General features: G+C 28.2%; 1 protein-coding gene across 1 annotated transcript in view; it reads right to left on the bottom strand.

The window, feature by feature from the left end:
• The window catches only part of LOC107449150 (B-cell receptor CD22), a 239,683-nt gene that overhangs the window by 38,199 nt on the left and 173,870 nt on the right, over nt 1–27,614 (bottom strand). The window contains 3 exon segments of the mRNA XM_043055035.2: nt 5,664–5,933; nt 16,158–16,412; nt 24,146–24,484. Of these exon segments, the coding sequence (XP_042910969.2) occupies nt 5,664–5,933; nt 16,158–16,412; nt 24,146–24,484 (864 nt within the window).

The following is a 27,614-nucleotide window of genomic DNA, read 5'->3' as shown; positions in this document are numbered from 1 at the left end:
TTTAGATTTTCTCTCTTGATTTATGACCAAGATATTATTGAACTTTACCACATGATTATGAATACAGAAAATTGAAATGTCAGACATGTTACATCTAACTATTTTTGGCACTAGCTTAAGTCTTTGTTTCCTTAATGTACTTTATCAAAGCTAACTAAAATAGAGAAAAAAATTGTGGATAGTAAAATGATCAATACGATACACTCTCTTTATCACTATGAATATAAATTCCTAAAATATATCACGTTGTGACAAAAATTAACAATAAGACTATTTTTGAAAATGTGTTTTATTCTTAGTGAAAATTTCTAATTCTCATCTTATTCTATCTTATTATATAGTTAGGCTATGCATTTGAAAATTAATGCATCAGAAATATCAGTCTGCGTAGGGACCGAGGGTGTGCGGTATTGGTCCTCGTTAAACTGTGCTACCGTAAAGTGCTCGACTTCGCGCGCAGGTCGTCGGGCTACCGAATCGGGGTGCCATCCCCTCCGCAGAGAAGCAAAATTGTGAAGGCATGTCTTCGGATCATCCTCCGGGATGTTTCCCAGACCGTCTCCAATAGCTCATTGTGCAGCTCTAGTGCGACGTAAATTAGCAACAACAACAACAACAGCATCAGAAATATGTCTCTTTTGTTAAAAATAAAAAAATTTTATTCTTGAATTTCGTATAAAAGGAATTAATTATCATATAATGTATTAATAATACATATTTAACATCATATAGTTAAAATATTAAATATGAATAATTAATATTACTCATAAATTAAGTCGGTAAAAATAATTGACTGCTTAAAATAACTTACAGTAAGATGGAATTAATCAATTGCGAACGAAGATTTCGTTTCCAACAATTTCCTTTCATGCGAAAACACATAATTGAATCTCAACTCGATAAGATTCTAGAACACTAAATTTGTTAAATAATCTTATAATAGTTGAGAACACAGGCTTTAATAAAGGATAATTATGTATTTCATTATTATTAAAGTAATTATCACAAACATGAAAGAAAGTAGGTGACATTCTAAGGATTGTGAATTTTATGCCAAGAAATGTTCGAAACGTCAGTTAGAAGAGCTACATTAATATGAACTTCCTATCCATGTGCCTTTAAGCTTGTATTATTATTCGTCTAAACTATCTTAATTTTACGTTCTATAATAATTATTGCAAAAAATTGCATTTAAATAGGCTTAACATTTATTATTTTATCGTAATTTAATGATTTAGCCAATAAAATGGCGAGATTGTCGAGTTGTGTTACCAAATTAATAAGTACTTTTTCGAATCTCTTTCATCAAGGAAAATAAAAAAAACACTGTTTAATTGCTTTATGTTTTTGAGAAACTATATTTTTTAAGTTATGTGTGCCATCTTGCTGTAAATAATTACTGGAGCTTAAGAATGAAAAAATTACTTAGCTACTTTTAAAAGCTATGAAGCTTGTTTAAAAATTGCTAATTTAGCGATATTTAAAACCTAGATAGGAATGGTTAAAGTCAGTGCTTTTTTTTGTCTTATGAGTCCAGTTTACGCAGCATTGTTGTAAGGTTTTGAATACTAAAAATTTAGACCACAAACGATTTTTCTTTCCTCAAAACTGTAGCTTTACTCTTTATTGACGTTTTGTGCAATTTTCAGAATAAATATAGAAGTCACATGATACACATTAAACTTGACTTGAAAATCATGAGTAACTGTTACGAACTCACGGTAGTTATAGAAATTATTCGCAAAAAAAGCAACTTACATCTGATTCAAAACTACAATTTCGAAATACATATAATATCTTTCTGGGCGTTAGAAAAAACAAATAATTTAAATATTTTAAAAGCTTTTAAACTTTTTCAAAACTTTCCAGTCTCGTAAGCTTTTTCCTCCTAGGTACAAATATCAAAATCGATGAATAATTTTCAATTTGTGCTACTTTTTGTAATCACATCATTGAAGTAAATTTTTTAAATATTAAATTAAATCAAAAACTGTGATCATTCTACATCATGTTCTATTTTCGAACTTAACATTAGGGCACTGGCTAAAATTAGTCTAAATTCAACTTAGCATGTATTAGGGCCCTGGCTAAAAATAATCGAAATTCAGCCTTGCAGTCATAAATAACTACTCACAGCAGCTATGGAAATAGCACACTATTTTCAAAAACTTGTTCGTCCAATTTTTCATTTCTATCCTAGTTTGTAACCACTATACGGCATCATACCGTATAGTGACAGCCCTTAGAAGGGTACTGCATATGAATATTTTTAAAGATAAATATTTTATTCAGCATTTCGGTGAAATCTATTGAAACTAAATATTTTTAATATTAAATATAGATTTGGTGTTTCTTGTAATTCAATTTATAAGTAAACACAAAAATGGAGTCTAGACTGGGAAATCATATTTCAAAAATTGCATTTGCTTGATGTACAATAAATAAAATACGTTCCTCATATTTTCTTAACATATATAAATAATTTAAAATGCAAAATCTTCCTCGGTACCCGATAAAGGTACTAAAAAGAAATCGAACAACCAGAAAACTTTAAAACATCATTTTTCCTTTCCATCGAATTCATGACAGATCTTACAACATTTGAATGCGATGTATTTTCTTTTTCGGCGACTACAGGTCTTGCTTTTTTATTCATGGACCGGGACCGACAAGAAAGGCGCTCAAAAATCTTCCAACGCTCAAATCTATAATTTTTTTTTCTCCCAAAAATGAATGCTAGGAAGAAATGACATAAAGAATGGGAAATATTTTGGTACTATCGCACTGTTCTATTTGTTCGTGCCAAGATTCAAATGATAGATCCATTCTGATGGTAGAGGACACACTCTCAAAAAAAGGATGAGGATTTTATTTTCCTTTTTTTTCGGCTGAAATTTCTCTTCGCTGTTGGCAACGCAAACGAAACGGCACACAAAACTCTGATTTGTTGTACTCATTGAAAAATTTCTTTCCTCGTAGGTTTGTCCATAAATCTTTTGTGATGTTTTTGTAAGGTCTGTCATCTTCTGGTCCTTGTTTGGGATGTTGCTTTATTTATAGGCATTGGTTTTGATTATTTTTTTTTCCTATTTGGACTGGAGTAGGGGAAAAGGGATGTAAAATAATCGCGTTTGGAGTAATCGATGTATATCCCAGGCTACAAATCATCGATATGAAAGGATTTTTCTGACGGGAGAGTAAACTTGAGGGAGTTTAGTAGGGAATTTTTTCATGTTCCGGGGAATTTTGACAGGACATTCTAGGGGATAAATTTTTCTTATATATCAAAGGTATGCGAAGGCACTTTTTATGATGTTCGTAAAATAAAGCACTTGCGGGGTCATAAAAACATTTCAAAGTTTCATACCGGGCATTTCATCTTATGTTTTGATCGTTTTGGTCAGTTTTACTTTTTAAATTATAAGACTGGGTAAAAATATCCTTACAGCGATGAAAAATTACTTGAAAAGGACTTGTTTCAGTTTTGTTAATGTTATTCATTGAATGTGGAGGTAATAACTTCAGTAAAATAACCAATGAAAGTAATTGTTATAAAATATACCTTGTATTTTAGTTATCAAAAATAATTGAAATGATAGAGGAAATAAAATTAAGCTGAAGTATTAATAATCGTAAATTAAAACATACAATTTTGTGGATTTTAAAAATCTGAGCTTAATTGCTCTCAGTGATATTTTTAAAACTATTTTATGCATGGTTCTATAAAATAAAATTTAAGCTTGTGTGAATTTCATATTGTAAATCCAAAAGCAAAAAAACAAAAAATGAAAATTGAGAAAAAAAAATACTACTGGAGGGACTATACATTTAAAAAAAAATTTCTTGCTTAAAATTATGTGTATTTTTCGAAAATAAGAAAGTATTAAAAAGTCATCTTCTAAGTTATTGCACACATCGGAAATTTTAATTTAAAGTTCTTATTCAATTCTTATTCCTTTCTTATTTTTTGCTGGTTATAAATAAAGAAGTTGTCACCCGATGTGTAAAAAATGGAAGTCACACTTTTTTAAAGTAAGTCTTTGAAAATATAGTTATTTGCAGACGAAAGTTTCCAATTATAATAACATATTTTTCCTTTTCTCTAGTGTTTAAAAACAGATTACACTTTTACTATGATTTTTCTTTTATTTATTGTTCGAATAATAGGTCTCCATATAACTTCAAGTACAACTCTTGCAAACTTTTAATTTTTTTTCTTCTCTAAATGTTACTCTTCAAAAAAATATTTTTGCTTAATATTTGAATACGAAAAACTCGCTAGTGATATCGTTGTTAAGAACAAAACAACAAGTTTCTTTGTTTGAATTCTTTGTTTTTAAACTTTGCACTTAATCCCTAGTTTTTAATCTTCCCTTTTCAAGTATGCAAAGAGATTAAAAGCTCCGGTTAAAGAAAACATTACGAAACCAAGTGTTTTGAGCAGACGGAGTTTCTGAGGTGATATTTTCAACATTTGATTCAAACATTTGCAGGAAACATTACTCCCGAGAAAAACTACGCTCTTGCTAGAACTGTTTTAATTTTATGGACTTTACTCACATTTTAAGGACCTTATTTAAGGCACAAAAAAAAATTTCTTGAGAATTGTTTAATCTTGTCTTTTGATCAATTTGTTATAATATGAGATCCATCCTATTTTGCAATATGTTTTTATTAAAGTAGGAGGAACTAGTCAATAAAACTAAGGCGTTGTATTAGGTTATTTCTGAAATTTATAAGAAATCACATGAAACTAATTGCAGGAAGTCTCCATGTTATTTATAGTTGAATGAAGGGCAATGTAGGCTATTTGTTTTGTCAACACCCATGTTTTGAAACATTCGATTCGGAAAGAAATTATTTTTACTACAGTGTTTTTATTCTGTAGTTTCTTATTGACATAAGATTCATTTTCATTAACTTCAAAATCTGATTACACTATATTTTAGCTTTTATTGTAACTTCTTAAAACATGCTTTATATCACGTTTAAATTTCTATTAATTACGCCTTGCTTTATTGTAACTCCTGAGTTGTAAAAAATCCCGGATGAAATTATAAAGTATCGGCACTTTGAGTGCGTCATCTGTAAAATCCATTTAATCATCAAATCTATTCCTACCGTAAACTATTAAACCGTAATTTGTACAGTATCTTTATTTAATTTGAGTGATTAATTGATCTTACGGTAATTATTACTGTAAAAAAGACTGCGTTTAAAAATTTTAGTTCCACAATATGTTCCGTTAAAAACTGATCTTACGAGAAAAAGTACCGACACTGGAAGCGCCGGTACTTTTTACAGTAATTTGAACTACATATTTAAATGTTTTGAAATTTCACAATGTCAGAGAGTAACAGTTTCACTATTTTATAATTATTAAATAGTTCAGAGAAGAAAAAAAATATTATTTTTACATATATAAACGGTATTATCCTCCCAGATTGAATGAAACCGGGTATTATCGTACCAGAATAATTAATTTACACACCAAAATATGATTTTTTGTAAAACATTTTTTTGGACTAAAACATTCATTGATCAATCGTGTGAAAATTTAAGCAGCCTAATTCATAGAGTCATTTAGGGAAAAAAGGAACTTTTTCCTATAAAAAAATTTTAAACAGGAAGAAATTTAAACATAACATGCAAGTTTAACTTACATGGCAAAGCAGTCAAATCAAGAGAACATGGATCCGATGCTCCAATTTCGTTTGCTGCGATACAAGAATACTTTCCGTACACGTTTGGATTGACGCCAGATAAGGCAATAATACTTTCTTGACGACTAGACTCTCGCGTTTCACTGAATATTGATTCATTGTTTCTAAACCAGGAAAAGTTGAAAGCAGCTGGATGTGCATATGACCGACAACTCAACACCACATTGCCTTCATCAGTATAATCTTTCATCATTTCACACAGAGGACGATCTGAAAAACAAAATAACATTTTGTTAACATAAAAAAAAATAGAATTTATACCAAAAATATGTTTGTTCATTTTTCTTTAAAAGAACACATATAAAAATATTTAAAAAAAACGCGCATGACATCACTTTAATTGACACGCTAGAGATAGACGGTGTGTATGATCAGCAGATATAGAATAATAGTGTGATTACTATTATTATTTTTTATAATTAAAGAAATTTATTGATCTTCGAACGTTAAAAAATAAATTATTTTGAATTCGTCATTTTAGATGCTAACCTCAGCTAAACATAATTTTGCATAAAATGTTTTATAAAAGTAAATTTAAACTGGTAAATATGATATATTTTTATTTTTTAATCAGCTATGTAAAACTGAAACTAAATTCTTATATCATAAAATCTTGAAATAATAAGAAATTATCATGCGATTACATCATAGTAACCCATTATAGTACATTTTATTGATCTCAAGACTTAATTTTGTACAAAAAACAAAATAACGAAAGCAATAATAACAGATAATACTATTAAGAAGGGATGTTTGCAAAATTTTACTAATAGATACCATTTAATCTGAGGCAAAAGTACTGTAAACAATTAAGTATCGATACAATATTCCGTAATGTTGAATTCTAGACAAGCAAAGCAAAAAAATCTTAATCTTTGTTTCTATTAATTTTATCATGTGAATTTTATTTCCAATCAAAATGCTCTAATGGGACAATTATCTTTTGTGTTTTGCAGAAATGTATGTCGTCAATTATTTAAATTATTTATATTAATAAATGCTATTATTTTATATAATAAATGCTTACTTTTCTTCTTTTTTATTAAGAAAATGTGTTTAATTTAAATCATTTTATTTTGTAATAATATCGCGTTATGATTAGATTTGGAAGACTTTTTTTGCGATTTTATCGATTTATTATTTCATTTTTTTATATAGCGTTTTGTTTTACACTGCCTTTCTTATGACTGTTGATAAGTTCTTTTATTTTAACGACTCTGCGTACAAACATTAAAAAATACATTAAGTAAATATTTTTTTTTCTTCTTTCTTTAAATATATTTTAATCTGGTATAAGCATATAATTTTTAGAAACCATGGTAAATAATTATCAAGAAGGTAAATATTAAAACCATAGTCAGCGAGATCTTCTGATAATACTCCGTTCGTACATGTTTGGGACTTGTTGCTGCAAGACCAAAACCTCCTATAAATTCGCTTATCTGCTCATATGAAACAAAATTCATTAGGAAAACAATAATGAATTACCTCTATCAGACCCATTTTTAATGAACTATTTCCAGATTATTGCAGGTTTATTAGATTAAACTCTTGTTTGTATTGCTGTCTGGCTATCAAAATTCACTGTTGAACACTATACTGATATATATAGTAAAATAAATTCACTAATTCTTGCGCTCTTATTGTATCTAAATGTCATTATTTTACGGAAATTCTTTTTATCGCATTAATCATAATCATTTTTATTAGTAACTGCTGATAAAAACTTAACCAACGACGTTCAACCTCTGGACCAGCATATTGCATATCTACCAGTACCAACTTATAAAATAAGTTCACTAATGCTTGTGCTATTATTGCATTTAAATGTCATTATTTCACGGAAATTATTTTTATCGCATTAATCATAATCATAGTATCAGTAACTGGTGATAAAAATTTAACCAACCGACATTCAACCTCTGGATCCTTTGTATTGCACATCTACCAATACAAATTTATAAAATAAATTCCTTAATGCTTGTGCTATTATTGTATTTAAATGTCATTATTTTATGGAAATTATTTCTATCGCATTAACCATAATCATGGTATTAGTAACTACTGATAAAAATTTAACCAATCGACATTCAACCTCTGTACCAGCGTATTGCACATCTACCAATATCAATTTAAGTTTTAGTGTACTTGTCATTTCCAAGATTCGCTTATCGGTTATAATGATGTTGACTTGATATTATGTGTCTATCAGATAAATAAATGCTACCGTCTCTGAAAAACATGATTGCAATGCGATAAATCTGGCCATTATTCGAGTTGCTTATAATGCAGCTCTTTCTCTGCTGCACACTAACTGACTTTGGAAAGAACCAGATTGCTATTTCAAACAAATGATAATTGAAAATGTTTCAATGGCAAAACTGCTTGTCAAGAAAAATTCTGCACACATAAATAAAAGTAGTAAGGCATCAAAAAAGATTCCAAGTCCTGACTTGAAGTGATAAATAAGATTCAGTTCAATTTCACAAGCAATAAAAAGTAATTCAAGGTTAGATAGTTGGGTAAAAAATTTCAGACCTCGTTATTGAAAATAAAAATCTTAGGCATCCATAGTTATTCAAATCTATTGCTCAGAATTATAAATATGTCTCTCAAATACCGTAACAATCAAGAATCATTAAAGAATATTTATTAGAAAACAACATTAAACAGCGTGGAAAAATGCCTGAGGTCTAAAGGAAAACTGTTAGGCATGCTACTGCAACTAAAGCAAAGCTATGGGTAAACTTCAAATACTTGATATTTAACAAAAAAAAAATAAGTGACTCGCCTTTGAATAATAGCTTATCATTATTGGTATCCACTTTAAACTCTGTCTTTCTGACACGTAGAAAGTCTGCATAGTGTTTAGGACTATATACCCTATTACGATTATCATTAGGTTGATATGATGGTCCAGATTCAAATGTTAATTTTTGAACAATAGTTCTGAATCTCTCTGAACTATGTTGTATTTTCGTACAACGGAGCAACATAGATGGGTCAGAATTATTTTGATGATAGTTTAGTATTAGTTAATAATATCAATTAGTTTCTTTTTGCTAATATTCTTTCATTATTTATTATTTGATTACGTAGCATTCTGAAATATTACATTACCATAGGGGATTAAACGTTCGCTTCCCAAAGAGGTGAACCAGGTTCCAATCCCAGCAGCTGCTGGCTTATACGAATTCTGCTTCCAGCTCGCACTTACCACGGCACTGACGTAAATATTCTCATTGGTAGACGGATCATGATTTAGAATCCCCTTGCCTTCGATCTAGCAGTAAAAGATTTTCGTGGTTTTCATCTTCATGTAACGCATTTAATCCCATAAAAAATCCTCCACGAATGTCAGTTTGTCACTCTGTTTGATCCAGGAGATCCCTTGTCTTCTGGGTGGGGTTCAAAGTTACGAATATAATGAATTGAACATTGATGGCCGTAAACTTAGAATTGGGTCAGCTGTTCAATGACGGTTATAAAATGAAATATCTATTTGAAGCAATGATATGATACATAACTTTATATCTTTTCTTGCTTTAATAGTCAAACTTTAATTGTTTTTTAAAAGTTTAAGGTATTGTAACAAAAACTTAAATTTGAAATAATGTTGAGAAATTAAAATATATTTAAAGGCTTAGTTTGACGCTCACGTGAGTATTAAAGCTAACCAGCCGCATGAGGCATAAAAACATATTTTGTTAGAAATCTAGCTTTAGATAGTTCAGAATTGACATTTTATTTAATCTTTCGATTGCTTTTCAGAACTTTAAAAGCGTCATTCTTTTTACTTGTAATAAAAATCAATTTTTCTTCATATTCTTCATTCTTTTATTGATTACTGCTGCCATTTTTCGAACGAAACATTTCTGATGGTAGCTATATTAAATACATGTTCTATCAGTCAAATTTCGATTTGAATCATAATTTTTGGCTTTTACGCGTTATTAAAATAGTTTTTTAAATCGATTTTATTGATTTAATCTTAGTTTCTCCACGAAATTCAGTTTTGAGTATTGTTCTTTTTAAGAATTTGTTGATGGATTATGAAGTGTTTTCTTTGTTAGTTAGGTATGAAGGTTAATTTTTTTCTACCTTGTTTTTGTCATAAAAAATAATAAATAATAAACAAAAATCCTATTTTCTATTTTATTTTTTTAAAGAATAAAAAGACATCACATTATATTTTTATTTCCAAATTTGAAGTCTCTTATATATATGCATTAAAGCAATAACTCATCGATCTTTTTTTTAATCTCTTTTTATGTTGAAAATAGCAAGCAAAAATAAATAGTTTATGAATATAAAGAAATAATTTTATTGAGTTTAAATTTTATTATGCAATAATTTACATATTTTTACATCTTAAATAATTATTTAATAGAATTTCGTTGTGATTAAGGCTGTTCTCCGTAAAAGTATTGTCTGCTAGTGCACTATTCTGAAGGATTGAAAATAAACTCGCTAATGCTCAAAATTTCCTTGATCAGCCCTGTGAGCTCCTTTAAGCTGAGTCAAGATCTAACTAGCTGGTGCACTTCACTGAATACCTTAACTTTTCTTCATAGGCAACTCATTCAATTTATTGATCTACGCAACTTTGGAGTAAGATCTAAGCTCTCATATCTGTGAAAGAGAATTTTAACTTAATTTTAATTAAGCTTCAAAAAATAGTAATTTTATGAATTAATATTAGTATTTATATTAATATTAATTACCCTTAATATTTGTTTTTTTTTAACTATCGATTTCAGGTTTTTACATTATTTTAGAAACAAAATATAATTTTTTTTTTAAAATAAGTAGCCGCTTAACATATTTTGCTAAAAGTATCAACCATGAAAAAGAAACTTTATGCGTACTAAAAACACACATTTTCATTATTAACATTTTAACGCGCTTAATGGAAGCAAAACTTTTATGATTATATCAGCAAACTTTTATAAGTGAGATAAATTTTTGAAAAAAAAGAAGCAAAAGCATAATCGTGCCGAGGAAAAATAAATTAGTCAGCAAACATTTCAGAAAATGAAACTTTATTTATTTTTCAATTAATTAATATCAAAATTTATTAATTTTATTTAATATTCATTAATTTTAATTAATCTTAAAAATTGTATTTTTCTTTAAATATTGATTTCAGACTTTTGCTATTTTAGAAACATTTTTCAAAAAAAAAAAAAAAAAAAAAAAAAAAAAAAAAAAAAAAAAAAANAAAAAAAAAAAAAAAAAAAAAAAAAAAAGTTGCGATTTAGCATATTTTATTAAAAGAATCAACCATGAAATAGAAACTTTTAAGTATACTAAAAACACACATTTGCATTATTAACATTTTAACGCCAGCCTTTGCACCAACCTTTCTCATCCCTTAATAGAAACAAAACTTTTATAACTACATCAGCAAACTTTTATCAGTGAGATAAAGTTTTGAAGAAAAGAAGCAAAAGCATAATCGCAGAAGAAAAATAAATTAGTCAGCTAAGACTAAAGAAAAGAAAAGTTTGTTTATTTTTCTATGCATAAAGAAAAGGTTGAAACCAAACTCGCTAATGCGTAAGCTTCTCTGATCGGCCTTGTGAGCTCCTGTAAGCTGAGTCGAGCTCTAACCAGCTGGTGCACTTCACTGAAGGACTCAACTTTTCTTCAGAGGCCACTAATTCGATTTATTGACCTATGCAACGATGTAGTCAGATCCAAGCTCTTATATCTCTATAAGAGCAATTTATATCGATGTGAAAGATTTTATGCTGTAGAGAGAGAAAAGTGTTCCACAACTTCCTTATTTTGGAACCTTTTATCCGATAAGAATATTTTTAATGTAAAACTCTAATATTGGTTAATTTTCCCAACGGAATAAAACTGGATAGTAGCAGTTGCTGTTATAAATATGAAGCTTAGATATGAAGTTTACACACATTTGTGGAGGTTCAATTAGGGATTTTTCGCAACTATACACAACTCCGAAATAAATTATGGATTGATAGCGGTGAAAAAAAAGTTTTTTATTTATTGGATATTTTCACATACACTGAAAAATTCCGAATCAATTCCAGTTAAAAGTACCGGCACTCAGAAGAATAATGTATAATGCAGAAAAAATAACGCATTCATTGCATTTTTTACCTACCTTGAAAAAATCTGGATCAAATTACGGTTAAAAATACCGGCACTCAGAGGAATAATGCATAAAGCAAAAAGAATAATGCCTTAATTCAATTTTTTCGCCTACATATCAAAACAATAAATCTGGATCAAATCACGGTAAAAAGTACCGGCACTCAGAAAGAATAATGCATTCATTTAATTTTTTCACTTACATAGAAATAAAAAAAAAATCCGAATCAAGTTAAGGTAAACCGGCATTTCGAGAGTCTGTATTTTTAACCTTAAAATCTATTTTTACCGAAACATTTAACAAAGCCAGAAACTGATAAAACAGTCATAATTACTGTAAAAATCACTCAATCACTCCAATTAAATAAATATTTCTATAAAAAGTACTATTTAATATCTTATTGTAAAAGTGGATTTAACAGACAAAGATTTAACACCGAAAGTACCGGTACTTTATGCCGTAATTTGATCCATTTTGTTTTACAGTATATATAAAACCACGAAGCAAAATTCCATCTCTCATATCTGTATAACTGCTATTTATATTTATATCAGTTATTATTATTAATATTGAAAGCATGATATTTTTTAAAAAAAATTTCATATGCATAAGATTTAAATAAGAGTGAATTCAATTTTTAAGAAGTAAAATTTATTTTCAAACAATTGTTTTCTTTAAAATATAACCTAAGCCCTTTAATATTTTTCATCAAGTAGTAAAGTGTGACTATAATAAAATTCATAATATTTATCATTCTGGCTCATGGAGCTGTAAATAAATCTAAGTAGAAAAGCTATTGATCTACTTAGATTTTTATATTATTACAAAAAAAAAATTAATTATTATAAAAATTCCATTTTCTTGAAAGTTTTTTAATCCCTTTTCTGTATTTTTATTTAATAACTCTTTCCCGTTTCTAGCTGAGTAATATTTAGGGAAGACTTCAATTAATTATTTTGCCAACATGTCAAACCCATTCTATTTTGTTAAATAAACACAGAACAAAAAGTTTACATTTTTCCAGTTTTTCCACCTAGTTTGATAAGCTAATTAAACTTTTCATAACTGAAACTAATTAGCTTCATTTTCTTCACCCCAAAACTAAAGTTGTGGCAGCAGAGTTAAGCTCATACTTACTTTTTCGATGGCTAATATTTTAGTTTTCGAGTTTAACGTCTTTTAGCGAAAAAAATATAAATTAGCATATTTTTTTGGACGGGTATTATATAAAAAGTAAAATTCAATTAATTAAGTTTAAAAACATTAAGTCCCACCAGTTTTTAAGTTTTTAGTTCGTTTTCTCTTATGGCTGAGTAGGATAATTCAAATAATGCAATCAAAAGTTGAAGTCTCTGTTAAATTAATGGTTTTCTTGGAGGGAAAAGTTCCAGGTATCCCAAAGGAGCAGGTAAATTAGTTTTATGCAAATCAACTGTAAAATTAAGCGCATGGCCGGGAAGCTGCTCCACTACAAAATGTTTAAGCAAATGGGTGAAATTTTGTTTTTATATTTTCTTCGTTCTTCCCCTTTGTAAGAAAAATCGATTTTTACTTATTCAGATCAATAAAAGCACTATAATCAATTTTATAAAAGTTATCAATTTTTTTACGAAGTTTGTACCTGTTATCAATTTTATTTCGACATTTTTGCCGTTTCTAGCCAATAAACTATCATTGATAAACTCTAGTTCACTTTTTATTTTTCTTTGTAACGATATTGATATTTGCTTGTAACGGAAACTAATTAAGGTTTGTAACAACAATCTTTAGAGGTTTAATCCAGTACCATCAGTGCTTAAAAGGTACCATTTTCTTTGAAAGAGCAAAAAAAAAATTGTTTTCATTAACTGCAATTTTTCTTGCATTTTTACCGATATAAATTAACAAGAATTTGATTTTCTTGCGGAAAAAACTTGAACTTATTGATATTTACAAACAATTCAAAATAATACAATAAGTTTTCAAGAGAAATGGTTCTTTTAAATAGAATATTAAATTTGAAAAAAACAAAATAATCCAAGCATTATTTCGAAAGAGAAAAAAAATATTGCCGCGTTTATTTTTACGGTGTTGAAAGGAGAAGACTAATTTTTACTGACAACTTTGATTTTAGTTCAATAAAACTGAAATTGTAAAATTTAAAAAAAAGTTTAAATAGTTTTAAGAGTTTGAAAAAGCAGGTTAAACTAAATAAATTAACAAAATTTGTTTTTAATACTTAGTATATCATTTACCAATTCTCAGTACATTTATTCAATATTCGTCGTTAAAAATAAACATTTATTACAATTTTAATATTGGTTTATTTGAATTCAAACCTCATTTAATTGAATAAATTAAAATATTTGCTCAAAATAAGACACATTATCGTAATATGTAGTAACTGAAGGCACACAGGTTAAATGTAAAATAAAGTTTTGAAAAAAAAATTTCAATAATAATTTCGAAACAAATAATTTCTGAATTTCGGCAAAGGTAAACTTTTCGCGGTCAATAAGAAATTTCCTTCATCAATTAGTGTGAGTATCATTCCCAATTCTCAGTACATTCATTTGCTACTCACTGTTAAAATTAAACATTGTTTTTAATATAATGTTAATATTGGTATAGTATAAATTCAAACCTGATTTAATTAAATATATTAGCATATTTAGAACAAAATAAGGTGAAAATCGTAATATGTAATTTATAATAATTTCTGAAAACAGTTAAACTGCTACCGGCTTAAGATCAAAACGATATTTTTTTAATTATTTTTCAGGTTAAAAAAAGTTGAAAATTTGATTTAAAAAAGCACTGCAATAGAATATCTTTTAAGAAGTTCTCTTTTGTCAATGAACGCATGTGAAATTTGAATTTTAAAACTTGTGTTGCTGAATTTGACTTTTAATATATAGAATGATTCTTCAAATAATTTATTTCTGAACTAATTGTCCAGAATTATAACTCGCTAAGGAATAATTTTCTTGCGTTTTTTTACACTTAATTATTGAGCAGTATTAAGAGTAGTTCAGATTCTAAATTCATACAAAATTGAAACAAAACGTTTTTTAAAAAAAAGTAGAATGTGAAGTATTTCTATTGCACCTCATTGAGAACCAGCTGTGGACTTAATGACAATCTGCATTCACTCTCAGAAGTAGAATTCTAACTTTTGACAATTTCGCAATCGTTGACATATATTCGAAATCACGTAATCTGTGACTAAACGTGGAATTTCGTGCATATGATGAAAATGTTTCCTCAACTCGAAGCTTTATCGCCGGGCATTGTGGGAGATAATTAACTATAATGACGAAACTAGAACGAAGACTGAATCAGAAATGAAGAGATGGAACAATCCGGCCAGGCTGTATGATGATAAAGGAGCAAACTTTGAGTCAGGAATATTACGGGTTCAAATCCCACTTCGGGAAAGACTTTAATTTATCTCCTTGATCTATCTCTCCTTTTTTTGAAGCTTAGGTGACATTTATCCACCCCCATGTTGCCAAAGATAAACCCAGTGACTGTTCTGCCATCACCTCCTACATCAGAAAGCATCCACACGGTTTTTTATAAGTAGTCTGCGCAGACTATTTAAAAAGTGAACCGGTTGCGCGTTTGAACCCAAATTCTATTTTAAAAGTGACTGAGGAAAATTTATCAAATATATTTGAGAATTGAATCTGTAGTGGTAGACAAGTAAACAAGACAAACCGATCATATTCATAAATTTAACAAATTTTTAGACATATTTTCAGCCACTTTCTTATTTTTAGTAGATTTTCTATTGAAAGTCTCTTTCGTAAACTGGTTTACCTTCATAGTGGTCTGATCGAACTACCTAGAGCCGTGTGGATGTCTTTCAGTAATAGGAGGCGTTGGTTCTGCACGTAAAATGTCATCTTTTAACATAGTCTTCTCTGGGTAGCAAAATCGGTTTTCCCTGTTATTAGATAGGAAAATAGTGTATTGTTGAAAATCATTCTTCCGATTTCAACCATTTGCTAAATCGCCAGTGGGTAAAGTAATTATCAGAAAAGTTTGATACATTAGACACAGACAAGATTTTTTTTCTTTTTAAAAAAAAATAGAATGACGAAATATACATATATATTTTTAATTTTGTTGAAATATGTTTCTTCGAAGAAGTTGCCACAGTTATTTCATCATTTAGACAAAGTTTTTGCTCGGAGCATATACCAGGACATAGTACCGTCAGAAACGAAGAAATATTCGTGAAATTTGAGTATATATTTCTTAAAGTGTACTAATTTGACTTACAAACATAAACTATTTATGAAAATATGATAATAATATCATAAACTTACGTAAGACGGTGATAGATACTGTAGCTCTCGAAATCCCATGGCGATTCATCACAACACAAGTGTAGTTACCACCCATAGCTCTGGACAAGGACGAATTGAATGAAAGGACGGGTCCACGAGCTACCATTTTTCCATCCACCTGCCATTCATAATCAGCCAACGGATGAGCCGATGCGCTACAGACCAGATCATCCAATATCTCTCCCTCCATAACCTCCAATCTAACTGCTGATATCTGGATGTTTTCTGGAGGATCTAGCAAAAAATAAAAATAGTTTATTTTATAAGTTTGATAAGTTTAAGTTCGTTTTAAGAAACGTAGGATCGATGATTTATTGAAAACGATTCATGAATTGAATTTATTTATAACGCGTCGAATCATAGTTATTGAATCTACTTATGATACATCGAATCATAGGTATTGAATCTATTTATAAAGGATCAAATCATTGCTATTGAATCTAATTATGATACACCGAATTATAGGTATGTCGTATAATGTAGAATTGTCAAGTTACTCTAAACCCTATCATTACTTAGCACGTCTAAATTTCTGTTTGGAAAATCCATCTTATATCAGGTTCAAGAAATATGGTAAATTGAAGCAAGGTGTTTCCGTACATAAAAAAACTAGTATTTTTATTAATCAAAACTATCTTAAATTTCTTAATACTACTATGTTTTCGTCAATTATTGTCATAATTTGAACTTGTTTAGGCCAAATATTATTTATTGTACTGAAATAATTTGGTGACGAAAGTAGCGTTCCAAACAAGTCTGTTACGTAGTTTTCAAAAATATACATAAGCAGATAAATAAAAGTACTAATTCAAATGCGTATGCTTAACCAAATGCCAATTTAAAAGTGCCTTTAGCACTGCTGAAGTCTAATGGTAGAGGAGTTACTTTGAAATTCTCATTCCTCATCACATGCCCTATAGCCATTTCAAGTTTTTCAAATATATCTTTTAATTTTCATTTATAAGTTAAATTTGATAACTATATCAAATTAAATATTTGATCTATGACAAAAGTATTTTGAAAGTTGTTTCTGCAGTTACAGATTATAATTAGAAAGCCAGTCCCATGCACCTTTAAACAAGTTTCTTTGCAGAAACCAAAACATATTTAATTTAATTGCCGGTTTCCTTATAATTCTCTTGGTGCTTTATGGGGCAAAGGAAAAAAAGGGGTGTGAATATTTTAAATTAGTTGAAACTAGCAATAAAATTTTTTCTTTTCTTTACATCAATTATACAAGTATTTCACGTTGATATGGGTCTCGTGCAATATTTATTTTCTTTCTTCTTAAAAGAAATCTAAAAAATGATACAGGAATTATTTCACTTATATGATTTATTTCTGAAAGTATTTTTTTGTTTGCAAATATTGACAAATAAAATGTTTTGTATTTATGTTTATTTATTTTTTAAGTAATACTAATTACTTTAAAAACATCCTGCACTTTGATACGGGATGCTATTTTCGAGATTGCTTTGTAGAGATATGAATTCTGAAATATTCTACAGTGTACATCATTTCAAATTACATCTTGAATTGTGGATCAAAATCATACTTTATAACAAATGCTGATTTCCTTGAATATCATATTTACATTTTCGTGAATAATGATATCATATTTACATTGCATACATGATACGATTGTTTTCCAAAAAATCTATCTATATTACTATAACTTTCCAATCATTAAGATATTTGAATAATTTGACAATAATATCACAATATAGTGGATCTGAGTTAAAAAGTTTGATATACAAATATAATGAAAGGTTAAAACATCATTATGATAATAAGAAGGCTATAAATGTCAGTTGGGACTTTACTTTAAAAAATTTATATTTTATGATATAGAAGTTACCAGACAAAAATAACCAAATTCTCAAGATTTTATGTTTGGTATAATTAAAACAAATTGAAACAAATATTTAACAAAACTATATTAAATTAAATATTTTATTTCTTTTAAATAAGTTTATCTAAAAGATCCTTTAAAATATTATGTTTACCACGAGAAGATTAGAAAAACATTTCTTATTTTGAAAGCAAGTATAAACCTTTTCAAGTATTCTTATTCCATCAAAAAGCTTAAACTTTTATGATGTGCCATTATTTCTCCCTGCATACTATGCGTCACAGTGTCGAAAGTTTAGGATTACAAATCATAGGATTTTCCAAAAATTATGAAGAAGGAATTAAAAAATAAAAGTTCTAAGACCGAACGTGCAGGAACATCTAAACGTTGCATTTCCGAACTTCTGAAAAAGAAATTCAATAGCGTCGGACTTCAAAGGAGCAATATATCCTTTGAAATATCTTTTTCCCCAGACTTACGCGTATTCAAAAGGCTACCAGGAGCGATTCAATGCATTTGGATTATCGGTAAGCATCCACGTCTTTCTGCTCTATGGATTAAAATCACGGGAAATAGTTTTAAAATTCTGTAAGGGACCTTTTAAGAAATATATATCCTTTACTTCTAATCTGTATTCAAGTTGAATATTCTCCATGATAGATAAATATAGAGCTTTATGTCAGACATTTTTCATGTTGTGTGTATGCATCAGGTCGGTGAGAATTTTCTTTTGCATTTTTTTTAGATGAGTTTGTGTTAATAATGTTGAATTAAGAACATATATTTTTTGAAAAATACTAGGGGCTATCAGAAAAGTATATTTTTTCTATATAATCAAACTTTGCATGCACTCATTCTTAGAAATGGAAACTCTAAAGTTCTCCATAACTCAGAAATTCTATAGTTTTTTTCTGTACTTTTTGAGATATTTTCTTACGAAATCAGCGATGTTTGATAAAACATGATATTCAATTTGTTGGGAACTACCTTACCTCGTGTGTCACCGTGTTTAAGTTTCTGTTGGTAAACGTTATTGTGAAAAGTTTTCTATACTGTAACGCTTATCTTTCATGTAATTACATGGGGGAGATAATAAAGATTAAAAAATAAAACAATTGACCATGGTCTAGCATTCTTTTCATTCATCCTGTCGCTTCGAGCCGTTTCGCTATATATATTGTGCTGTGAAACATGATGATGGAACCCTTGCGAAATAGGTTTCGAGATTTCTGCTTTTGGCTATAACTGCGTATTTTCTCGCGCAAGATTTTTATTAAATTAATGCCGCATTTTAAAATAATTTGTGCTTATTGATAATTTTACATTAAATCTTATGCGTTACATGAAGAGAAAAACTATGAAAACCTTCCACGGTTGATATTTGATATTTTTCCTAAGCACTGAAGTCATTGCAAGCCAAGTGCGGAATTCTTGTCGACCAACCATCACTCAGATTCGAACCCGGCTAACCTTACTATTATATTGCTGCAATCGAGTTTTTAAATGATTACAATACTACACCGTGATGGCTACGCAGATAGAGCACTCGCTTTCCTTTTGGATGAACCGGGTTCAAATCGCAGCTATAGGTAATCGATGAGAATTCGCACCCGACAGGCATTGATCACAGTGCTGACGTGAAATATCCTCGTTAGTTGACGGATCATTTGTTAGATTCCCCTTGCCATCAGGCTAACCGTGGGTGCTTTTTGGGTTTTTTTCCCTCCATATAACGCAAATGTGGCTTAGTTTTATCACAAAAGTCCTCCACAAATGTAAATTTTCCGGGAGTTCCCTTGTCTTGTGCATTTTGTTCAAAATTACAAGGCTGTGGATTGAGTTGAACATTGGTAATCGTAAACTCCAAATTAGGACGGCTTTTCAACGATGGTTCCAAAATAAAATTTAAAAATCACTCCCTATTTTGCTAAATTATATGCATTTTATTGAATCTTAGATAATCTACTATCAAAAAATTTGTTTGAAAGCATGAAGATTTCATGGTATTTTTTCCATCCATGTTTTCCTTAACATTAAATTTAATGTTTCAAATTATTTATGATTATTTGTATAAAAAAATTATCTTTCAAATAAGTAACGTTAATTCAAAGTTAATCAAGAAAAAAAAAGAGGATTTATAGAATGTTCACTGTTTTAATATTTTTTTCTGACTATCCAAGAGAATGACATATTTACCATCAAATGATTCCTTTAGATTGTGATTTGAACTCTATGACATTAGCCCTATTTATTCAATAAATTATAATTTATTCTCATAGCCAAATAAAAAATATATATTTTCAAAGTTATATGATGATAAAAATCTTTATTTATTTAATTTTTCTTTTGATAGTGACAATGATCCAAATTTTTAGCAGAACAGTTTTAAACTTGATAGTTAGAATTTATCATATAATTCCCTATAAGGACCATAAACCAATCTAACTAGCAAATTTACTTAAAAGAGCATTCATTAATTCAAAATTTAGCAACCAAACTTTCGCATCATTACTTTTAACTGTCAAGAAAAGTATAAGTTAAAATTCTTTTTCAATATGTTTAAATATCTTTATCTTATACCAATGATTATATTTGTGAAAAATAATGAAGTATAAAATATTTTCAATTAAATATTAAAATATTTCACTTGATCTCAATGATAATGAAAAAAAAAATTTTCGTAATGTTTTTTGTAAACATTTGTCGCAAAAAATGCCTATAAATATTCTTTTGCATATTTATTATTCATAACAAAACAAGTTTTACTGTTAATATAATTTAGATTTACTCTCATAAAAATGAGTTTACAGATTTCATAACGGTTGTTAATTAGTCTTCAAATCAAAATAATTCTTTCTACTATAAAATGCACCATACATTTATTTTAATTTGAATTTATTCTTTTCAAACTTTTTCAGGTCTTTCAACAGTGATTATGTTAGATTTACCAAAACATAGGCTGAAAATAGGTTTTTCATTATTCAATAATTATCTTATTCATTTTCTTATTTATTTGTATTTTATATTTCTTTGTTCTCATTATTCCAATTTTCATTATTTATATTACAAGGCACTTCCTTAGATAAATGAAAATAAATGAAATGAAGAAAAATAACAATTGAATTTAATTTTCATAAATCTTTTGCAATATCTCGAGAGCAATATCTTTGCATTAGAGCGTTATAACAAAAGAAGTTTTAATCAAAATTCTTTAATTTGTTTACTTCCGAGTTCTTTAGTTTTAACTGTAAAAAATTTTAAAACTCTGAAAAAGATTCAATTGCTTAGAAAAATAAAAAAATAAGTTAAATTTGGTTATGAATGCATTAGTTACGATTAAAAACACAACTTTTATAGTTCAAAACTATAAAATATGGTTAACATTCTACAAGGAAGTATGCTATACAATTTTTTTACATTTCAACATCTTCATTTCTGTAAACGTATTTTTAAATTTTTATGTTCTTTTGAAAAAAAGAAATATTTTAATTTTGTTAGATATAGTATAATAATTCTTAGTTTTATTTCAAGTTGAATGAAAAATATCTGAAATGGTAAGGTGGCCATGCATTTTTACAACTTGAAAGGAAGTATGAATTAAAAACCTCTCTCTCCAATAAAAAATTTAAAATTAAGAAGAAAAAAAATTATGAATAAAAAATTAAATTCGTAATTTTAATTATTTTAGTCATAATTTTTAATATTTTCTCGTATTAATTTTGTTTCTGTAATGTTTTAATAATAACTGCATAATTTTATATAGTGATCGCCCCCCCTTACCTTTTAACAATATCAAAGATTTCTAAGTAATTTAGTCTAAAGCCTGGAATATTTCATTAAAGTAAAAATTCTTTTTCAGAATCTCATAAGTTTTAAGATTTTAATGGGGTTTTAACANTTTCAGGTCTTTCAACAGTGATTATGTTAGATTTACCAAAACATAGGCTGAAAATAGGTTTTTCATTATTCAATAATTATCTTATTCATTTTCTTATTTATTTGTATTTTATATTTCTTTGTTCTCATTATTCCAATTTTCATTATTTATATTACAAGGCACTTCCTTAGATAAATGAAAATAAATGAAATGAAGAAAAATAACAATTGAATTTAATTTTCATAAATCTTTTGCAATATCTCGAGAGCAATATCTTTGCATTAGAGCGTTATAACAAAAGAAGTTTTAATCAAAATTCTTTAATTTGTTTACTTCCGAGTTCTTTAGTTTTAACTGTAAAAAATTTTAAAACTCTGAAAAAGATTCAATTGCTTAGAAAAATAAAAAAATAAGTTAAATTTGGTTATGAATGCATTAGTTACGATTAAAAACACAACTTTTATAGTTCAAAACTATAAAATATGGTTAACATTCTACAAGGAAGTATGCTATACAATTTTTTTACATTTCAACATCTTCATTTCTGTAAACGTATTTTTAAATTTTTATGTCCTTTTGAAAAAAAGAAATATTTTAATTTTGTTAGATATATAATAATTCTTAGAGTTTTATTTCAAGTTGAATGAAAAATATCCGAAATAGTAAGGTGGTCATGCATTTTTACAACTTGATAAGAAGCATATATTAAAAACATCTCTCTAAAAAAAATCAAAAAAAAATTTATGAATAAAAAATTAATTTCGTAATTTTAATTATTTTAGTCATAATTTTTAATATTTTCTCGTATTAAGTTTGTTTCTGTAATGTTTTAATAATAATTGCATAATTTTAAATAGTGATTACGTTTTAACAATATCAAAGATTTCTAAGTAATTTAGTCTAAAGCCTGGAATATTTCATTAAAGTAAAAATTCTTTTTCAGAATCTCATAAGTTTTAAGATTTTAATGGGGTTTTGTAACAATTTACTGCATGATAAATATATTGATTCATTTTTACTTTTTTAAAGGAGTTTATAATAGCGTAATCTCAATTTTGGAATACTTTTTTTCGAAAATATAGAACATCCACTAATAAAAATGACCTCGTTGACCTATTTGATTAGTAATTGTTCTCTAAAAATTTTTTGCCAAGAAGTATACAGTAATTTAATTTTTAAATTGAAAATGCGTAAAAAATGTATATAGATCTCGATAACACTTCAATACTTATTGCATTTGCAACAATTTCTGGGAGGTGGAAAAAATCTAAACACTCTACACTTTATTTTAAAAGAGCTATTTGTTTTTAAAAAAAATATCTTTTCTTAGTGCAACTGTAGTATTGTAAAAAAGAATACTGATTGAAATAACATGGTTTTATTTGTGTGAATCATGTTCAACAGTAAATAGGTCATATAAATGGTCTCACTTTTGTCTTATATTACAAAAAAATGGTATTTAATGCTTTTCTTTTCAAAAAAATTAGAACACCTGCCGTTCTAAAGAAAACTAAGCATTTATCTCTTACAAAGTGTTTATTGCTAATCAATACAACGTAAGTTTTATTTATCGCAGCTTAAATAAAATATATTTTTATTTAGATTTACATAGATTAATCTATATTTGCTCTTCGTTTTACTTTAACTTTCAATTATAGTTTTAGAAACTTTTAGAAATACTTTTAGAAATAAGATACTTATCACGTTACACTTTTATAAGTTATACTTGTAAAAATTAAATACTTTTTTAAGAAAAAAATATTTTCATTAGTGCAACTGTAGTATTGTAGAAAATAATACTAAATGGAATAACATAATATTAATTGCGCTGATTATATGTAAACATTAAATGAAATTTAGCAATGGCTTACCTTTAACTTATGTCAGAAAGAAAACTGCATTTATTACTTTCCTTCAAAAATATTGAGCACCCGGCATTAAAAACGAATTTGATTAACAATTGTTCACCAAATGGTTGCTGCTAAATAGTAGTAAGTAATAAGGCTTCTTACTTATCATCACGTAAATAAAATATAAGCTTCATTTAGATTTCAATAACATTTTAATGTATATTGAGTTTCGTTTGCAATAATTGGCAAGGGTAGGGTGAAGAAATATATAACTGTTTCAAAGTTTAGTGCAACTGCAATGTTGCAGAAAAGGAATAACATGAATTTAATCGCATTGATTACATGTCAACATTAAATAAGACTTAGAAATGGCTGACGTTTGACTTACATTCCACTCGAAATGCCATTGTACTAGACACTCCAGCACCAATCTCGTTCCCCGAACTCCTGCAGGTAAAGGTAGCATAATCGAAGCTGTTGACAGGCAGCAAGCTCATATTCCAGGTAAGCACTGAACTAATGGAAGTGAAGAGGTTTCTCCTGGGATCTGGTCGGTGATGGGACAGCTTGCTCTCGAACACGATCGAATCTCTCAGGCTCTCGTTATTCCTCAACCACTCTAATTCACAGAGTGGATGACACTCTACGTGGCAGGACAGTTGGACGTTGGTGGTATTTCGAAGGACACCACCTTTTTCAGGTAGTTTGCGAACGAAGGATGGTGGTGCTGCAAAACATTACAACGTTTAGCGCTGTTACCATAAGAAATAGTGAAAAAGTTGTAAAAAGACAAATATGTCGTTTGAAAAGTTATTGTTTACTTAGTTTCGAAATCATTATTGGGAAGTAATTTCGTCTATAATAATAAAGGTTTTAACTAATAATTAAAATCAGATAATTTTGAATTATAATTAAATTTAAAATTATTTGATTTTAATTATTTATGAAAGATTTTAGCTTCTTAATTGAATAATTGATACACATATGTGATAGGACCAGAATCCAGAATACGTAATTTGAGATAAATTTATTAAGGTAAGCAGGTGCTCATTTACGCGACTTTCACGTTATTTGTGTCCTTTCTAAGTTTATATACATTGTTAAAGTTTGGCGTAGTATAGCCGATGTCGGGTTGTATGAGGTACATAACTCAAAATTTAAATCTTGTAGTTGGTATCTACAAATGTGGAATACATCACGTGTGGAGTTAAAACTAAAACTGTCGGGTTTTTGTTATAGAAATGATACAGTGCAAATATTTTGGACAGTCTTTATATAAATAGATTTCGAAATAATTGCTAAACAAGTTGAAAAAGTAATTTCTATTAAGCAATATTTTTAACCAGCCATAATTGTTTTAAAAAGTTTAATGGTTTTGTATGCAATTTTGAAACTTACATACACAGATTAATATATTTTTTATTAAAGGAAAATTGATAAAAAATTTAATTTTTTTATCTGAAACGCTTTTAAGAAAATTTTAATTAAAATCGCAAAATATTGCCTTTTATTGGCCTTAATGATGATTATACGTAGTATATATGCGTATATTTTAATCATTTCTTATATATTTTATTACCTACAATTATACAAAGTTTTTAATATTTCTGACTGATTTCTTTAATGTATATATACGTATATATGTAATTTTATCATCAATTTATCAACTATTTTTATAGTATCATCAATTATTTCATAGAATATTCTATTGTATAAATCTTTTATAAAATTTATCAAATAAAATTGTCAAGACTGTAACAATGATTTATTTAGATAAAAAAAATTACTGTCACGCAATGATTAATCTATACCCATACAAAACAAATATATTCTTCTTGCAAAGACATTTAATTTAATAATGCACACGATATAGTTGCAAGTTGAAAATTCCCACCCAACAAAATACAAGTATATAAATTCTACATCGCAAAGAAACAAACTTACTAAAAGTAATTATTATTTCCAGCAATTTGGTGATCTACTGTATTTCAAAATAATTACAACACTGAAGCAATTACTGATTTTGTACAAAATTGTAAGTATGGAATGAAATGTTTATTAATAATTGCTTTACTAATTGAAGTTACCCCAATTAGGTTGCTCGAGTGATAAAGTAATTGCTATTAATCATTAACCATAGCAAAATACTTGGATAAACAAATAGTTATCATAATCATGATCACCTTTTTGAGGTCAGCTAATTAACTAAATTTTCCTCTATTCTTCAATTAATTTTCCGTGATTATAATAGTATGAATAAAATCTTCGTAAAGAAACTTATCTTCTACAAACAGAACAATTGAAAAATTTTTCATGCGTCATGTGTTCAAACATATAACATATAAAGCTTATGTAATATAAATATATTAATGAAGGTGTTTTGAATAAATTAAAATTAATGGCTTATAATATATATACATTTATTACTNATGCTGTTAAAGTGATCAACTAATCGCTTACTCATTGTAGCTACCCTAGCAACAATTTTACATTGGCCACAGTTAGGCTCAAAATTGGCAAATATGGGTACCATAAGAACATGCACCGAGGGATCAATACTGGGATGTCTAAATTTTTCAATATTGGTCCTAGAATGACTTTGAATATTGGAGCAAGATTCATTTCTATCTAGGACCAATATTGAAAAATCTAGACCTCCTAATGTTTACCCTACATTATAAATCTATAAAGGACCTACTTAAAAAATGATAGTGGTCCATTATTGAAAGTTATTCTCGGACCAATGTTGAAAATATATAGACATTCCAATATTGGCTTGTAGATTGCTGTTTGAGTCACGCGTGTTCAGATCACACCCATATGCGGCTAGGCTAAAAGACCCCGTTGTGTCTGATCTAGACTGAGTGGCAACAGCACGAAGAGTCGATGTCGCAGTTACAAATTGCAAGTCTATTACTAACAGTGTTCCATCTATTAAAGTACGCGTATACCTATGGGGGTGGTTGTTTCTGTCGAGATACACGAGTTCAGATCACGCACGAAAGTCACCTATGTTGAATGTTTGTTGCAGCCTTCTTAGGGCTAAGTTACCGACAATGTCAACCTTCATCTATTGTGAGGTAACTCAAGATAGAATCTAGTTAACATATTTTATATACTAATAAACTGGAATTTAAAAGTTGTAGTGGTAGTTACGCTACAGGCTCCATATTGTAACCCTACAAGGTTTCTATATAGAAATTAACAATGGTCCTTTGTTCAAAACCATTCGAGGAAAAATATAAAAAGTTTTAGACTTCTCAGTAGTAGCCTTATATGGTAAACCTATAAAGATTCTACATACAAATAAATATTTGTTCAGAACATTAATCCATTTTTGGACCTATTATTATAAAACTTATACACCTCAATCTCTGACCGATATCGAAAGCCATTCTAAGACCATTGTCCAGAAATATGTAAGACCATTTTAGACATGTAAATAAGGACTAGTTTTGTATTTACGTCTATTGAAACTGGAGCGGCTTTAAATATCTTAATAATGTTTCCATTCCATATCTAGTTTATTTAAATAAGTGATTTATAACACAGACAAATCTACCTATAACAGATTTTTCTTTTTCACTCACATTCACAAGACATTTTTGATTTTTTCACAATAGCTCAAGTACAATATAACCATTTACCTTTTGAAAAGAAATATTTTTTCTTTGTTTATCTATTAAATTTCTGGTAGTTCATATAAAATTGTCGAAGAAGGGCACAGGAATGAAAGAAAACTTTTGTTAAGCATTATTTATTATGAAATAAGAAAACCACTGCGTAAATACTTTTTCTTAAAACTCTCAGTTAATCCAAATGTCTTGAAAATTAATAAATTTATAGAGCATTTATAC

The sequence above is a fragment of the Parasteatoda tepidariorum genome, chromosome 5, assembly GCF_043381705.1.
Source record: "Parasteatoda tepidariorum isolate YZ-2023 chromosome 5, CAS_Ptep_4.0, whole genome shotgun sequence".
Taxonomy (NCBI): domain Eukaryota; kingdom Metazoa; phylum Arthropoda; class Arachnida; order Araneae; family Theridiidae; genus Parasteatoda; species Parasteatoda tepidariorum.
This window is presented reverse-complemented; position numbering and strand designations above follow the sequence as displayed.